Genomic DNA, 16,832 nt, shown 5'->3' with positions numbered 1-16,832 from the left:
GCAAGGGCAAGCGTTAGCTGGCCCAAATGAGCACCTTCGACTCGCCATGCTTCATTTGTTATGGCCAGCGCAGTCGCTACGTAAGGATGATGAAACGTCTTCAGCCGCCCGCATTTTACTCTTCCCCTCCTTTATCCGCGTTGTTGAGCATTTCAGGGGTTGAAGGTATTATGTTGCTGCACACTGAATTCGACGATGCCTTATCTCTTCCTGGTGCTCGCCTACTTCTAATCGTATTCAAGAGTATGTTCACTACGCAACACCATCTATCAGGATCCAGCATTCCACGACCATTCGCCACAGATCAAACAATGGTGAGTCAGATCGAACTAATACTCCCAATTGTTGATATCTTTGGTCAGGGTTTATGACACTGTAGTTCAAGGTCTATGTCAGCGTGGCACAGCTGGTACGAGGTTCTTTTGATCTTGTACCGGATTAAATGGCCACGACCTGATGGCATCTACACTGACACAATCGAAATATGAAATGCGCTCATAGGTAATGATGTTTATCTTTTGACCCACGATCGTATTGATTGACCACAGAAACATCAAGGATTTGTCGCCCTATATGGCGCCTAACAAGGGAACGACTGTATCACGGGCCAACTTTATTTGCGTGGTTCTAGCACGCGAAGGCAAGTCTATCTATTAACTTCGGAACAAATCTTCAATGGTATAAAATCACAGCGTCATGCCTAAATATGGTCCTTTGCCTGCCGTGCGAGGGCCTGCTCGTAGAGGACTTCGAGCTCTTCATTGAGGGCCATTCCTCCTCGGAAATTGAAGAGGCATGGTCACAGAACTACATCGGCACCGAAGCCTCAACTGTTTCGGCTGGTGTACCCATCGAACCCCATGGGGATTCCCACAGACCTTCGATTCATACCAAGCTGAAGTCTATGAATAGGAACAGGTCCTAATCCAGCAGCGTCTGATATCATGTTGATGATTGGCTGATTCGTTGTCGCGATTTAATTTGCCGTTCACACCATTCAGATCATTGCCACCTCATCTGCGCCATGTTCACAAACGAGGCATGATCACCGTCCACTACGGACTGCTCGGCTTCAGCTTTCATTATGACTAGAAGCCTCTCGGTGATTCCCAACGCAGACCTGCATTGGGATGCGGCGCGTAAGTGGTCACTACGCTCTTCTAGTGCTCAATCCCTTTCATGGCCACTTTGAACTCTCCCCTGGACTCGGAGCATTCCATACACCGTATGCACTCTAATGGCGTTTACAGAGTTGTCTGGTTTGCCTGATACGATGGCCTCGAAAATCTCCTGAGTTAGTCACAAAACAGCCCAATCGATGGTCAACAATCCTCAAAACCGCCAAGAACCAATCTTCAACTGATGGGATATCACCTCGTTCGAGACTCAGACACGTCCATACATGTTTTGAAATCATATCCTGGGCCTTCCCGGATAAACGCGATTTTGGAAACGAGAAAGGGACTGGACCGCGTTCGAATTCCTTGTCGCAAGAAGGAACTCCGGTTCGCAGTCCGCAAAACGCAACGTTCCGCCCCTCTTTCCTTATGGAACTTGTGGACGCCCTACGCGATCCTGACTGGATCATATAGGTGACGCCACGAGCATCCTATAAGCTCTTTCATTTGCTCAATCCTAAGCGGACAATATCTGATCAAGCATCGAGTCCGCGGAGAAGCATACAGCTCCGGAATCTACGCGAGATTCATGAAACCTTGATTAGCAGCGTCATCATATGTACTGATGTCAATCTCGAAATGTAAATTCGAGTAAGTAGGTGATCTACTTATCAACCCCCTTACAACGAACCTTCTTTCTGCGTCTAGGTCTCGATCGTAAGAACTTCTTGTGCGCTGACCGTGGGATGGACCTATGCTGTAACCGTGGAACCTTGTGCCAATGCGTATATAAAGGCTATCATGATCGCAGGACCTCCCCACACCCATCGGTTATCATAATGTCCACACTCAGAGCTACACTCGTCGTCATTCAAGCCCTGTTCACGCAGATCGCCACTACGCCACCGAACAAAACCCCCTCTAAGGGCCGGTACCACACGGACGAGTGGTTCATCCTACGTGTGGCCCCATTCATATTCGCGGTAGGCAAAGTAAAAAAAGCACCCTCACGCAGTCTGCTGATCTATACTTGTCCCTGATTCAGCTTCAGCAGCCTTTCATCTGGCTCTGCACATCGCTTGAGGTCCTCGCACTGTTTCCGCCCGATTATATCCCCTTTCTCTCTCTTCTTCATCTCCCTCCTCGCTCCGAAGCACATTCATTCGTGACACTACCCTTCCTAGTGGGCTTTGCAGCAGCAATAACCGGCTCTATTATTCGCGCTATCTGCTTCCGAACTCTGGGCCACCTGTTTACATTCGACCTGACAGTTTTTGAAGGCCACAAACTCGTGACCTCCGGTCCGTACGCCTATGTCCGACATCCGAGTTACTGCGGATCCCTTCTACTCGTTTTCGGGATACCTGTCTCGCAACTTACCCGCGGCAGCTTTCTCGTGGAAAGCGGCCTACTGAACCCCCGTGGCCTTTTCGTCATCACAATGTGGGCATCGTGGTGGGCATGGAGTGTCACGGTCGCTGTTCGTCGCGCAATCGCAGAGGACCAGGAGATGAAGAAGCAGTTCGGAAAGGAGTGGGAAGTATATGCGGCGAAAGTGCGCTGGTGGTTTATGCCGGCACTCTTGTGACCGTCGTGATCGTGGATACAATAGCCCGTGAGGTGGCGTTCATTCTTCTATGATTTGCCGTATCCGTTCTCACAGCGAGCCTCTTTCGATCATCCAGCCTTGCCTATTCTAAAGGCTACCATGTGATCATTAGACTAGCGCCTGCGTGTACCTCATCTTGACGATATCTAGAGGATGTATGTCGTGCTGACGCGAACCCATATAAGAAATGTAGACATCCCATTGCAGGTGAGTTTCGATGTCAACCATCTTATTAAAACACATCTATTCTGGTCACTTTCAAAAGGTCCGTGCGTATCTTTAACTGTGAGCGTTGCCTGGCGGTGGTCTCTATTTTTAGAGTGCGCTCCGCTCACTCCGTTCTCCCAGACGGCCACCACGCTCGCGTGACGATCATCCTAGGAATGGACTTGGTTGGATCATTCCTCAGATCAGCGCAAACAGGCCTTGTGATAGTACGAGAGATATGTGATGATGAAAGCGCATAATAGCGCACATAAGTAAAGCCCCAGAAAATTCAGCGTCCAACAGACAAGCCAAAGAAGGGTATGAGTGACTAGAACTTGAAATCACTGTAGAACTACTTATGAATTGATAGAAAATGGGTAAACTTAAGCACAAGTATAATACGTTTATGCCCGGAGTGGATCATTAGCAACTCAGCAAGTACGACAAGAATAGCACAGCCAAAGGACCAGGATCGATGGTTCTGAAAAGATACTGGAGAATCAAGAAAGATAGAACATAACAACAGTATGCAACAAGAGCGCCTGAAGCCGACAGCAGAACGTACAGCGATGCAGCTTGATGTTGTTCGCGCCTACATCATATGGGATATTGGTTGGGAGACGAGCGCATCAATCGTCGTCCTCGTCGTTGTCGTAGTTATTACCGCCATCGTCGTCTTCTAGGTCGTCCATGCCATAGTCCTCATTCAGCACATACATTGCGGGGAGTTTTGTGGATTCGTGGTAGGGCTTCCGCGCCACCCATCGCACGAACGCTTCTGTCTCGTCTTCGACGGTGGTCCTGATAGCGCGCCTTGAGATGTTTGTCTTCAAAAGTTTCATGCGCTGATCTCCTTTGACCACCATTCTCTCATTAGTGCGATGGAAGGCCCAAAGTGCTTCTCGGACCCTGAGATGAAGGATGGGATGGTTAATAACAAGATTAGAGCATTCAATAGAAGAAAATACACGAACTCATCGATCCTGCGATCTAACATCTGCCAATTCAAAACCTTGTCGAGGCGCCAAATGACTAGCTTCTCGCTCCCTTCTCCCTCATCATCCTGGGGATCTGTCTTCGCAGGCTTTAGAGGCTCTAAATCAACGCTCTGATCGAGATTGAGAGCCCGTCGTAAAGCCTGTACAGTCATCTCGTTGGCAAACTCAAGGAAATCCTCGGGGATCAGAATGGGGATCAAGATGTCTTTCTTTGGGGAAAGTACTTCGCTAATGGTGCTGCCATATGTGGTGCGCGCAGCGGATATCGGCTTGTCTTCGAGAGGAGATTCGCTGATCCAACCAAGGTTCTCCTGAACATTCGAGGCCTCTTTTTCGTTGAAACCATCGATGGCTCGCGCAAAGCCTTCAATGCTAAACGATTCATCCCATGCGTAACTGGATGCGTTGGATGTCAACCTATGCTGGTCAGGGCGAGAGGGCAGATTCGCCACTCACGGGGGCGAGTCATCGTAGGCAACCTGCTGGAGAGGGCCTTCGCCATACGTATCCGTTGCCCAGAGGTCTTCGAAAATCCTGTCCATATAATATGTTGGTATGCTGTCGGCACATCAGTTTATGCGCTCACATGATGTTTCCGTTGACCTCTTCTTCCCACAAGGCGACGTGCCTCATGAGAAGCGAGAATCCAGTCAAACAACTTCTCCCCAAAGGCTCGCTCGTGACCTGTGCGTAGCTCTCCAGCATCGCATGTGAAAAGACTGGTTTATCGCTTTTGACGGGAGGGTAGGCGCCGTGCGGCCAATGAAAGGGGCGGTTGTGAGTGCCGACTTTTTCGTACTCGGAGATGATCTTTTGCGTCCACGATCGAGAGTCCGAAGCGATTTTGGGTAGCGTGATTTCGGCGTACAGCCGTTCCCCGCGTGCAATGGCAGAGAGCTTCTTCCGATTCGAGTAAGTCGAGAGAGCCGCGATGTACATGGGAAGAATACGTATGCCATAGCCTTTGTTCGCATACTTGAACACTCTATGAGGAACTCAGTAAATAGGACGACGAGAGCTGAAGGAGATTGACCTTTTGTCTCGAGTAGCCTTTCGATCCCCTAAATAATGGCCGTTGATGAGGTCCATCGTGAAAACATTGGTCCCCGCTAGAGGAGACGTCAGCGATGTCCACCAAGCATCTGCCAAAAGAACTCACTGTCCAACGCACGCACACACCGCGGAAGCATAAACACGTTGCTGCCATCAAATCCAGCAGCGCAAATATCGAGGTCGAAATTCAACAAAACCTCTCTCGGACTTCCGATCAACTTCAGGACGATCTGCACCCTCCGACGCGGCCACTCCGAGTACAGCGTCACCGTCTGCGAATTCCGCACCACGAGGAAGGGCGCGCCATCGGGAAGATTTTTCTTGTACGTGGCGGCGATGTGTTCAATCTTTTCGTTCGCGAGGTCCGGTCCGAGGCCGTAGACGTACATGTCGATGTCCGACGACTTCCACTCGTCCATCTTATTGACGTGAGGCGCGTCGGCGTGTTTTGGAGGGATCTCCGGGGTAAGGAGGGCGCCGAGGACCACCCCACCCGCAACGAAGACATTGTCCCAGTTGAGGCCAGTCAAGATACCGTCGGTCATGATACCCCAACGTACTCTGAACGCATCCGAAGTAGGCTGGAGGTAAACCGCGTCGACTCGCCTTGCGTCGAGGATAGTGTATCCGGGAAGAGAACTCAACGGATCGCGAGGTATCTTGACGGCGAGGGTAGCGCCAGCGTCATCGCGGACAGGCGCGTGGCCAGGAACAACACCAGGAACGTCTTCAATCCGAATGAGCCCAAACATCCAAGTCTTAGTCTGCGGCGTCGCCGAGCTTGGCTTCCTAGAGATCGAACGAAGGTACATCTCGTTCTTAAGAACCCTAAAAGGAGAGCTCATCAGGAACGAAACACAGGCTCTCATACGATGCCGCGACATCATACCATTCGTCCACGTCCGCCAGCAGCTGTTCCCCAGCGTCGACCCGGGTTTTCTTCCTCGGTCGTTCAGCGACGTCCTTCGCGACCGCCAGCCCCGCACACCTAATCGTATACGGCACCCGCTCCCACGTCCAAAATTCCCTACCTAACCCCCGCGCCCCCTTGCCCATCGCGCCCAGTATCACCTCCACGTCCTCCTTCGCGTTCTCACCCAACACGCCCGCGAACTTGAGCCGACCAAAGTCGAGGTCAGCGAGCTTGCCCACCCCGGCGTCCTGCCGGAGCTCGGCCTCCGCCTTCGTTTTTTCCCAGGCGGCAAGCTGGAGGTTCACGGCGGCCTTGGCCAGGTCAGCGGCGGACGCCTCGTCGCCGAGTAGCAACGTGCGCAGCTTGGCGGACGCAGCAGTGCTGACGACCGGTCTATGCTTCCCGCCTCGCTCATACCGCGGTTCCTCTAGAATAACGAGGCAAAGAGCCGTCAGTCGGTGACGCGGTCATGCGGAAACACGACACGCGCGACCGCCGACCACGAAGGACTCAAGCGCAGCACATAGAAGAAACAGATGAGCTCACCACTAGGCATCACGATATTGTCCTGCTTCGTCATTCCAGAATCGAGACGCGAAAGGAGAATGTTGGGCTCGTTGGAGACGTCGATAACCTGGCAGGATGAAGTCGCCGTCGCCTGCGATCGGACGCGAGACTCATTCATATAACGCGCCGAACACGGTCACATGATTCCGTTAATATAAGCCGCGGAAATTCAAACATTCAAACCTCATATCCATGAAAACCTGACAACCCGAGCTCAGAGACCCATCGCGCTTGCTACACCACCCAAAAAGTCATTACACGGCCCACCGCAAAAGAAACCTAACGTACACGTCACACAACCAACAACATCAAACACAACACTCACTTCACTCCACTTCACTCCTCCCTCTCCCCCTCCGGGCGCGGGCCCAACAGGATCTCCAGCGCCTTCACCCGCTCCTCCCACGTCTCCACCTCCTTCAACTTATGCCTCAGCATCTCGATCTCCCGCCCGATCCCCATCCGCTCCTCTTCCGTCCCCACGCGCGTGAGCGTCCAGCTGCCCGTCCCGTCGCCCGTGAGCGTCAACAGCTGCGTGTGGTACTTCGCGAGGGACGGCCTGCGCGCGTTCACAGCGTCAGAACCGCAGTACATGATGATATGGGTACTGCTGCGGGCTACGTACCGGAGGGAGATCGTGATAAGCGTGATCCCCAACATCTTGGCGTGTTTATACATCTGCCCCTCCACGTCGCTAGACACGGCGCTCGTGCATTCTACCGCCGCAGACAAAAAGAAAAAAAAATGAGACCTCCGCCTCGGCTCACACACACAATCCTACAACCACTCACCATCCAAAATCGCAAACTTGGGCTTGTGATAAAACACCCTCGCCATGGCCATCTATCCACCGCCCCACCGCACCGCACCGCACCGCACCGCACCGCACCGCACCAAGTAAAAAGTCAACAATCCCGCATCACGCCGAAATCAACAAAAGCAGGCCCCACTAACCCGTTGCTTCTCGCCCCCGCTCAACACATCCCTCCACTCCTTCCTCGTCATCCACCCGCCCTCCCGCTCCGGCAAATACGCCAAATGCGCCGCCTCCAAAATCTCCATCAGCTCCCGCTCGCTCCGCCCCGACTTGACAAACTGCGGGTACGTGTGCGGGTAGACGATCCTTTCATCAAAACACGTCAACAGAACCACGCGCGCCAAACGAACGCGCGCGACTCACTGGTCCAGCAGGCTCCCGGAAACCATATACGCGCGCTGCGGCACGACGAACACGTCCCCCCTCCCGGGCCGCCTCACGCGCCCGCCCCCACCCGGCGCCCACAGCCCCGCCAGCACGCGCGCCACCGCCGTCTTCCCCACCCCGTTCGAGCCCGTGATCATCAGATGGTCCCCCGCGCCCAGCGCGAGGCTCAAGTCGTGCACGAGCGGCGCGGCGCCCGGCTCCGTCGGGATGCTCACGTCGACGTGCTCGAGGCCGATCGCGGGCGCGGCGCTGGAGGCGGCGGGCAGCGCGGGGAGGTGGTGCAGGTTCGAGAGGAGGGCGTACAGCCGCGCGGTGAGGCCCGCGAGCTCGAGGAGGTCCTTGTAGGCGTACATCAGCCGCCCCCCGGCGTCCGCGAGCGAGAGCAGCAGGCGTCGGGACGATATGTAATCTGTGTGAAGCGTCGCGCTTGAATTCAGCCGCGCCGCGCTCTGTGCGATGCGGTCGGGAACGCACTCTCTGTCCGGCTCGCGACCTCGTCGTGCGTCTCCGCAGGCCGGGCGCCCGTCTGCACGCCCACGGACCGCCTGCGCGTGAACAGCACAGGGATCGAGATGAGGCAGTATCCCGCCGCGGACCACAAATACTTGATCACGTAGTCCTCCGTCCACTCGTACGCGATGCGGATCTGCCAAACCTCGCCGTGAGCACAAAAAAGAAACGCGACGTCCGTTCCACGAGCCCGCCCACCCACCTTGAAGATCGAGTTGACGTGCTTGATCAGCCGCAGGTACGCGCGCCACAGTATATCGCGCTCGCGTCTCCCGCCGTCATAGAACCTGCGAAAGAGAGCGGCCAAGGGCGTCAGCCACGCCCGCCTCGACGGGCAACGCACCAGCCACGTCCACTCACGCGACCTCCTCGCTCTCCCGCCCGACGCGGCCCACCCCCGCGCGATACTCCCCCTCCAAGCGCGCCTCGACCGCCGCCAAGCGCCCAAACGCCGGCGTCACCGCCCTCAAAATCCGCGCGGTCACATAATAGTTCACGAACAGCGCGACCGTGCCCCGCGCGCCGAGCGTGCGCGCGAGCTGCGACGTGAACAGCGTGAGGTCGAGCAGCGGCTTGAGCACGTTCCCGTACAGCCCCGATACGCTGTCCGCCCAGCTCGCGATGTCCGCGGTCAGGTACTGGTCGACGCCGTCGAGCCCGCCCTCGCCCGCGACGCGGTAGTAGCGCAGGTGCGGGTCCGCGGAGAGGTAGAGGTCGTGCGTGTAGCGGGTGATCTTGGTGCGGAGGCGGAGCGAGAGGCGGGATTGGAGATGGTGGATCTAGGAAACATCAGCGACGTCGCGACCACGCCGAGCACGCCGTGCATACCATGGAATTCGTATAGATACTCGGCACGGCAAGCAGGAACCACAACCCCAGACCGCGCACGAACCCCTTCCCATTAGCACTCACCTGTCCATCAAGCCCACATCAGCAACACGAACCCCACCGCCAAAAAAGACACGCGATGGCGCGGCGACGCACCAGATCCCGCACGATCCGCCCGTCGAGCCTCGCCACCCCGACGCTCAACACCGTCCTCAGCACCAAAAACACGCTATGCAGCGCGACGATCGCCGTCTCCCGCGTGCGGTACGACGGGAACGCGATCCTCAAAATCGCAAGCAGCTGCCGCGCGAACGCGCGATCCACGTTCGGCCTAACCTGCGCCGCGGCCGGCAACAGCGCAAAGCGCTCCCTGTTCTCCTCGAACAGCGCCGCGGGGGTCTCCCTAACTCGCAGCTGCCCGCCTCCGTCAGACGCATTCCGCTCGCGGCACGGCAAAAGCCACAAACGCACGCACCTTCACGATGTCCTCCCGGAACGGCACCAGCAGCGTCTTCTCCCCGCCCGGCCCCTCGACATAAACCTGCTGCAGCGCCCTCGCGCGCTCCTCCTTGCTCAGCGTCTTCCCCCTCTCCCCCCTCGCCGCGCGCAGCGCACGCAGCGCGTCCCCAGGCGCGGTCACGATGCGCGTGCGGAGCAGCAGGGCCGCCGCGATGGCGAGCAACAGCAGCGGCGTGCGACGCTGGCGCGCGCGGCGGCGGAGGTGGTGCAGGAGGAGGAGGAAGAGGGACGGGTGGGATAGGAGCTTGGACTGTGCGGCCATGGTGCGGACGATACGGATACGGTGGTGGGGTCGATGAGGTTCAGGTGGGGGTGGTGGGCGGGCGGTGATGGATTGTGGGCATGGTGAGGAGGGAGTGCCAGAGGCCGCTTTCAGCTGATTTCCCCGCTCGGGCGTGCGCTGACGTAGCATGTGTGACGTAATCGCCCACGGCGCGCTGAACGGCTAGCACCGCACCGCACCGCACCGCACCACATCCGAATTCACGGCCTCACAAACTCGAAACCAGACAAAAAAGGTATATAAAAAGGTACAAAAAAACAATCCGCTGCTTTGCTATCGTCACGTACAATCCAACGTCCACTTCCACACCCACCCACCCACCCACCCACACACACACGCAAGGACAGACAGAAACATAGACAGACAGACAGACAGACAGACGAAGACGGGGAGCGACGGTCCGACGTCCGACGGGCGGGCGAATAAATAAACAAGCAAGACACCTCGAGCGAGCGGACGAGCATCAGAGTGCGCAGCGCGGCGGGTATGGGGTATCAGGGCCGGGTATCACAGCGCGAAGGCAAACGAGACGACGGGGCGCCATACGCGTGCGTCCGGGGATGGTCGAGGGTCGAGGGCCGGGGGCCGGAGGTCGAAAATCGAGAAACGAGGGTCGGTCGAGGATATATGGAGGATCGGGGATCGAGGGTCGAGGGTCTGTCGAGGGACGAGGGACGCTCGAGAGTCGGACGAGCAGTCCAAACGGGCGTCGGCGCAGATATATGGAGGTCGCAGCGCGCACGGGCACGGGTGTAGGCATGGGCGTAGGCACGGGCGTGCAGGGTCGGGCCCGACGGCGGGGTATATGTCTGGTATATGTATATGCGTTACCGAGGGCGAGTGATAGCCTGCTCGCCCGCTCATGGCCCGCACACCTTCTCCCCGCCCCCGCCCTCGCGCTCGTGCGGCGCCCCTCCCGCCTCCTTCGCCAGCGCACCACTCCCACCAACGCCAACGCCAACGCCCACGCCAACGCCAACGCCAACGCCCACGCCAACGCCCACGCCCACGCCCACGCCCTCCACGCGCACCTCGATCCCCGCCTCCGCACAGCACGCCAACAGCGCGCGCACCGCATCGCGCGTCTCCACATCCACCGCGTCCTCCTCCCTCTCCTCCACGACCGCCTCCGCAGCCTCGACGTCGCCCTCGACCGCCGCGACGACGCGCACGCGCATAAGCCGCAAGCGGGGCAACCACCGCGCCGCCCCGTCGTCGCCATCGCCGTCCACCTCGTCCTCGTCCGCATCCCTCTGCTCCTCCTCCCGACCCCCCGCCCCCAGCGCCCCCGCCCGCCCCCTCACCCACTCCCCAAGCGCCACACACGCCTCTCCCACGTCCTCGCGCAGCACGCACGCCTCGAGCGCACGCAGCGGTGCGCGGGCGGCGCCGAGCGCGTGGAGGGTCGGCGCGAGGGCGGCGGGGGGGACGAGTGCGGAGAGGCGGAGCGCGGAGAGCGCGGGGAGGCGCGGGTGGGGGTGGGGGTGCGCGTCTGCGGCGGGGGGGAGAGACAGTGCATCGGGGGAGTCGGGGGAGTCGGGGGAGTCAGGGGGGGAGGGGAGGCCCGCGTGGAGGCGCAGGGTGCGCAGGGCGGGCCATGGCGAGGACGGGGAGGCGGGGGCGCGGCGGAAGAGGAGGGCGGCTGCGAGGGCCTGGTTGTGTGCGGGCGGGAGGTCCGGGTGTGCGCCGATGTCGAGCGAGGTGAGGGTGCGTTGCGCGGCTGTCGAGAAGGTGTAGGACGCGGACGCGGGTGCGGGCGCGGGCGCTCCGTGGGCGGCGGAGGGGGCGGAAGGGCCGGGGATGCCGGGGGCGGCTGCCCAGGCGGGGTGGCCGAGGTGGGTGTCGAGGATGGCGAGGTGGTGGAGGGGGAGGGCGAGCAGGGCGGGGAGGGCGAGGTCGTCCGCGTCGAACGGGGAGAGGGGGAGATCGTTGGCGACGAGCGGGAGATCGGGGTATGCGGGGAGGGCGAAGGGGGGGATGGACGAGGGCGGGCAGAGGAGGTCGGGTGCGGCGGAGAGGGAGCGGGTGATGCGTGTGAGGGAGAGGTGGGTGAGTGCCGGGAGGGATTTTGCGATGGCGACGACGAGGCGCTCGCTCCTGGATGATCGTCGGGGGGGTCAGCACGGCGCGGCAGGAGAGGGCGAGAGGGGAGAGACGGACAGGGGGACGTCTGCCTCGTCGTCGAGGCTGGCGATGTCGAGGTGTGCGAGGCGCGGGAGGGCGGCGAAGGAGGGGAGGATGTGGGGCGCGAGGCCGCGCTCGAGGCGGAGGGCGAGGCGCTCGAGGCGCGGGGTGGAGGCGAGGAGGGCGGCGAGGGCGTCCGTGCGCGGGGTGCGCGGGTCGGACGGGGAGGCGAGTGCGCGGGTGGAGATGTCGAGGGCGCGGATGTGGGTGCGGTAGGCGGGGGGCACGTGGGCGAGGAAGGCGAGGAGGGCGGCGAGGGACGGGAGGGACACGGTCTGTCCAGGGCGGGGGGCACGTGAGCGGACGCGGGTGAGGACGAGGCGGGAGACATGTACGCACGCGGAAGAGGGCGGGGACGCAGAGTGCGCGGAGGGCCTTTGAGGTGCGTGCGAGGGCTGCGAGGGCTGTGCGGTCAAGGTTGTCCTGGACGAGGAGATGGAGCTCGGGCGGGATGCGGTGGGTATATGCGCAGGCCATGGTGCAGCGGGGGCACTGGAGGTGAAGGCCATGGGCGTGTTAAGTAGTCGCGGTCGGGGGCTGCAAGCTCGGCCGGGTGGTGCGTCGACGGGTGCGCCACGCCCTCGGCCTCCGTGCCGGTCGGTGCTGCCCTCGCAAGACGGGACGCGATCGTCCAGTCTGCCGGGTCCCCCAAGATCCGTCCACGCCGTCCCATCCACGTCGCGTCCAGCACCCGCGCCTCAGCTTCCATCCCGTTCTGTCGCCCTCTTCGCAGCTGTCAATCCCGTCACCCTGTCCCTCACAACATGCCCCCCCCCTCCGCCGGCACTGTAAGCACCCCCGCACACACCGTCCCACCGGCACCCTCGTCCATCAGCACCCGGCCCCAGCTGGCTCTCTCACACGCACGGTGCTCCTGCGTCCATGTAAGCAATCCGCTGCCCACCCTTATCTCTGATTCTGATTCCTGATCCTGATCTCCGCCCCGCCGTCCGTCCGTCCATCCATCCCCCGCCGCCCACCCTCTGTCAATCCCAGCACTCAGCGCAGCCCACAGATCTGTCCGCGATCCCCCCACCCGCGTCCCTCCCGCCTTTCCCCGCCGCCGCGTGCCATCTGCCATGTCCCCGCGCGCCCTCCTTCTGCTCTGCCCTGTTCTGATCCGCGCCAGCCCGTGCCCGGCGGTCTCCTGCCCTACGCCTATCTGACACCCTCGTCGCCCGGCGCCCATCACGCACGCACCCACACTCGAGTGCCCCGCAGAGGCGCGTACGCGTCCGTGCCCCTTTCCTCTTCCCTTCCCCCTTCTCCACCGTCCACCATCCGACGTCTCGGCCTCTCAGCGCCCCAGCCTCCCACCGTCCATGCCGTCCCGTTCTTCTCTGTCGACCGCCCACTTCTCCGCTCCGTTCCCTCTCCTTGCTCTGTTCTGTTCTTCCTGTTCCGTTCTATTTTCCCGTTCCGTTCTATTTTTTCTGTCCCGCTCTAACTCTCTGTTCCGGTTTTTTTTTATGTTCCGCTCTATTGCGACGTTCCGCACCGCTTCTCTCGCCCCGCTCTGTTCGATCAATATTCACACACGCGCGGCGCCCAGGTCCAGCCTGGTCCATCCTTTCGTGCATGCATGCATGCACGCACGGCGCGCGCGCGTCCTTGCCAGGCTCCCTCCTCCTCCAGCTCCCCCGTCCGTCCGCGCGCGCCGCACGATCGCGTCGCCGCGTCATCCGTCGCGCACACCAACCCTCGTCGAACCCAGCTGTGCGCTCGGCCTTGCATGGGTGTGGGGCTGGTGGCCGGGCAGCGACGCGACGCGCCGCCGACGCACCGACGGGGCCCACGCGCCCCAGCTTGCCCCGCAGGACGCTCCCGTTCCCCCCCCCCCCTCTCTCCCTCCCCAGCTCTCTCGCGCGCGGGCGCGGTCGATCCTCGGTGCGATGCCGAGCATTGCCGCGTTCCCCGCCCACCACGCGCCGCTCGACCCCTCAGCCTCTCAGCGCTCTAGCGTCCGCCCCGTCCCGCTCTTCCCTGTCGACCGCCCACTTCCGTTCAGTTTCAGTCCTGCATTCCCGTTCCGTTTTATTTTCGTGTTCCGTTTTGTTTTACCGTTCCGTCCTATTGCTCTGTTCCGCTCTATTTTCCGCCCCGCTCTATTCGATCAATCTTCACACACGCGCGGCCCTAGGTCCTGCCCGTGTCCTGCCCGTGTCCACCCCTTCGTGCATGCATGCATGCATGCACGTACCGTGCGCGCGCGTCCTCGCCAGGCTCCCTCCTCCAGCTCCCCCATCCGTCCGCACCCGCGCGCCGCACGATCACGTCGCCGCGTCGTCCGTCGCGCACACCAACCCTCGTCGAACCCAGCTGCGCGCTCGGCCTTGCATGGGGGTGGACCCGCCGCTCGCCGCCGCGCGCCGCCGACGACGGGAATCGCGATCGGATGTGGGACCTTGTGGACCATCGAGCGTTGCGCGTTGATCGTTGCTTCTCCCGCCGGTAAGGGCTCGTGCGTATGTAAGCGACCGACCGACCGCGACCGACAGCGCACGACAGTACAACCGAGCGGGATAACTGCGAGACGACCAGGCAGCACCGCCCTGTGCGTGTGCGTGTGCGTGTGCGTGTGCGCGACGGCGACGGCGACGGCGACCATCAGGCCAGCTCGTGGATCTCCAGCGGACGCACGAGTCGGGCGTCGCGAGATCTAGAGGGGCAGGCGAGCCAAGCGCGGTTCGGAGCACTGTGTCGCGGGAAGGGTGGCCGCTGACGAGCCGGTGCCCGCGCGTGTTGCGCTCGCCTATACAGTAGCGCACTGTAGTGCTCGCCTATACAGTACAGTACAGTAACGGTGCTCGCCTTGGCTTCATAAATGGGGATCTCGGAGCGGGATCTGGGATCGGGATCTCGCGTATCTGCGGAAAGGTAAGCGGTCGCCTCAGCGGCGGCCTGGCACTGGCACCGGCACTGGCACCGGTCTGCGCCGGCACTGGCACTGGCACTGGCACTGATATCGCACTGGCACTGATATTGCACCGCACTGCACCGCACCGCACTGCACCGCACTGCACCGCACTGCACCGCGGTGGTCTGACCGAGGCTCCGACGACGCTCAAGTACTCCGGGACCATCGATCAGCAGCGCGTGATCAGACGAGGACGGCACTACACATACGGCATCAGGACGGCTCGCGCGGGACCACGAGGATCGCACTCCTTCGCGACTCCCCGTCGTATGCCCGCCCCGTCCGCGCATGCCGACGAGCGAGGAGAGGTGCACGGACTCGCGAGCTTAGCAAGGGCAGAACCCGGGCGAGCTCAGGCACCGCTCGGGCTCGGGCTCGGGCACGGGGTGCTCGTGGTGCTCGTTGTGCTCCGCGCCACTGGTACAGCACTAGCTGGTATGGGTGGCATTAGCCACCTCATGTCACATCGCAATCAATTAATTTTTGTCTCCACACCCAGATTTTTGGACTCTGGAAAGCTGGTTTTAGAACAAATCCGCTGTTTCGAAGGACAAAACAAAAAAAAATTAACCCTAACCCTAGAAAATGGCGAAAATCATCTCGAAGACCCGGCATCTTTGTGTTTATTGCGATGACCAGAAGGCATAAGAAGTAGTTCACAGTGTATATATCATAGCTAAACAATGACAGAAAGTGCACAATTATTCTGAATATTTGCCACTGCTGTCACACATCACGTGATGTGACAAACGGCGAAATTTCTGGGGAAAAAGTTCCCACCGAGAATTTTTTGAGAATTTTGGAAGAGTGCTCCGACCAGTCGGAAGGGTTCATATTATTAGAGGCTTCTGTGCATTATCGCGGCCAAAATAACCACTTTTGAAGGAGCCTTGGGCAATCTCATTTCGCGCCGCAGTACCGATGCATCGATGGGGCACGCACGATCCTCTCCAGACGCGATTCGGAAATGCAGGCTTGCCGGGCTCCCTCCGTCCAACTCCGTCCGCCCGTCGTTGTCGGGACCGAGGTCGCGTGCACGTCGGGGTTCGACCTATATCCAACGGCGGCGGGGCCTGTAGTCAGCAGGCTTGTCGATCGGTGCCCCTTGCATGCTTCGGCCCCGCGACGACGCGACACGGACACGGACACAGACACAGGCCGGCCAGGACAGACGGACAGACCGGGACGGACACGGACAGACCCCCGTGGAATTCGAACCTAGGACGACAGACCGACGACAGGAACCTTGGAGGCGCAGGGGCGGAGGTGTCGGAGCCGCGAATCCAGGGGCGAGCCCCTCGAGCTCTGTCAAGATCAGGCGTCGGGCACCTGGACAGCGATCGATCGCAGGGTTGCCTCTGCCAGCATACTGCCAGCATGTGCGGGCACGGTATGGAAGGGTATGGAGCGATGGAGCGCACCGTGCGGCTGCGGGGCCGCTGCAGGATCCTGGGAGGGCTTCGACGCCGCGCCGCGCCGCGCGCGTCGGGGAAGCCGGCATTTTCGTGGTAGGATGCGCGCGTGCTGTCGGAGCGGGGGTAGGTGTCGTGCGTCGTGCTCGTCGGGAATCGGACGATCGCCGAACAGCGCGAATACCAAGTCCTCCGTATCCAGCCCCGGGCGTCGAGTTCGGGTGCAGCTAATACCCGTCGCGCCACTAATGCACCTTGCTGTTCGGCTTTCAGTCGAGGTCGAGTCCCGCCCGTATCTGGGTGCAAGGTACGCGCACGCATCTGAGAATTTTTAGCATAGGACTACGCACTACCACGCAGCCAGGTCTGCGATCAAACTGTGGCGCTGTGTCAGAAATATATTTTGATCAGGCCAGCATCACGCGCGGGCTCGTACCTCGATGCTACGAGGCGAGGTACAGTACAGCAGGGGTACTAGGTGCGCTCTTGATCAAAGTCAGTCACTCGAAT

General features: G+C 60.3%; 6 protein-coding genes across 6 annotated transcripts; 3 read left to right on the top strand and 3 right to left on the bottom strand.

Moving 5' to 3' along the window:
* Window positions 1–1,954: 1,954 nt before the first annotated feature.
* On the top strand, window positions 1,955–2,892 carry HETIRDRAFT_390366 (uncharacterized protein; the record flags this gene model as incomplete). Its single annotated transcript, XM_009553882.1, has 3 exons — window positions 1,955–2,101; window positions 2,164–2,738; window positions 2,804–2,892. 2 exons carry the CDS (start codon window positions 1,958–1,960, stop codon window positions 2,704–2,706), a joined length of 687 nt encoding a protein of 228 aa, XP_009552177.1. The 3' UTR covers window positions 2,707–2,738; window positions 2,804–2,892.
* A 671-nt stretch (window positions 2,893–3,563) lies between these two features.
* Window positions 3,564–6,583, bottom strand: HETIRDRAFT_106581 (uncharacterized protein; the record flags this gene model as incomplete). Its single annotated transcript, XM_009553881.1, has 8 exons — window positions 3,564–3,843; window positions 3,909–4,328; window positions 4,389–4,490; window positions 4,519–4,917; window positions 4,966–5,041; window positions 5,092–5,813; window positions 5,875–6,325; window positions 6,445–6,583. The coding sequence occupies 8 exons, from the start codon at window positions 6,581–6,583 to the stop codon at window positions 3,564–3,566; spliced, it is 2,589 nt and encodes an 862-aa protein (XP_009552176.1).
* A 401-nt stretch (window positions 6,584–6,984) lies between these two features.
* Window positions 6,985–9,704, bottom strand: HETIRDRAFT_9760 (ABC transporter; the record flags this gene model as incomplete). The annotated part of the gene is made up of 11 exons (XM_009553537.1): window positions 6,985–7,024; window positions 7,091–7,181; window positions 7,257–7,308; window positions 7,420–7,588; window positions 7,646–8,078; window positions 8,144–8,315; window positions 8,382–8,466; window positions 8,540–8,958; window positions 9,008–9,091; window positions 9,164–9,421; window positions 9,483–9,704. Coding segments are annotated over 11 exons (2,025 nt in total), but the record flags the coding sequence as incomplete, so codon positions are not given.
* Window positions 9,705–12,155: 2,451 nt separating this feature from the next.
* Window positions 12,156–12,702, bottom strand: HETIRDRAFT_106579 (uncharacterized protein; the record flags this gene model as incomplete). Its single annotated transcript, XM_009553880.1, has 3 exons — window positions 12,156–12,268; window positions 12,333–12,416; window positions 12,487–12,702. Coding segments are annotated over 3 exons (413 nt in total), but the record flags the coding sequence as incomplete, so codon positions are not given.
* Window positions 12,703–12,757: 55 nt separating this feature from the next.
* Window positions 12,758–13,440, top strand: HETIRDRAFT_455572 (uncharacterized protein; the record flags this gene model as incomplete). The annotated part of the gene is made up of 2 exons (XM_009553879.1): window positions 12,758–12,877; window positions 13,009–13,440. The coding sequence occupies 2 exons, from the start codon at window positions 12,758–12,760 to the stop codon at window positions 13,438–13,440; spliced, it is 552 nt and encodes a 183-aa protein (XP_009552174.1).
* A 22-nt stretch (window positions 13,441–13,462) lies between these two features.
* Window positions 13,463–16,800, top strand: HETIRDRAFT_455571 (uncharacterized protein; the record flags this gene model as incomplete). Its single annotated transcript, XM_009553878.1, has 8 exons — window positions 13,463–14,035; window positions 14,134–14,444; window positions 14,502–14,704; window positions 14,767–15,305; window positions 15,827–16,008; window positions 16,062–16,418; window positions 16,498–16,629; window positions 16,683–16,800. 8 exons carry the CDS (start codon window positions 13,463–13,465, stop codon window positions 16,798–16,800), a joined length of 2,415 nt encoding a protein of 804 aa, XP_009552173.1.
* Between the last annotated feature and the right edge of the window lie 32 nt (window positions 16,801–16,832).

Source organism: Heterobasidion irregulare, assembly GCF_000320585.1.
Source record: "Heterobasidion irregulare TC 32-1 unplaced genomic scaffold scaffold_12, whole genome shotgun sequence".
Lineage (NCBI taxonomy): Eukaryota > Fungi > Basidiomycota > Agaricomycetes > Russulales > Bondarzewiaceae > Heterobasidion > Heterobasidion irregulare.
Note: the sequence above shows the minus strand (reverse complement) of the source record. Positions and strands in the feature narration are given on the sequence as shown.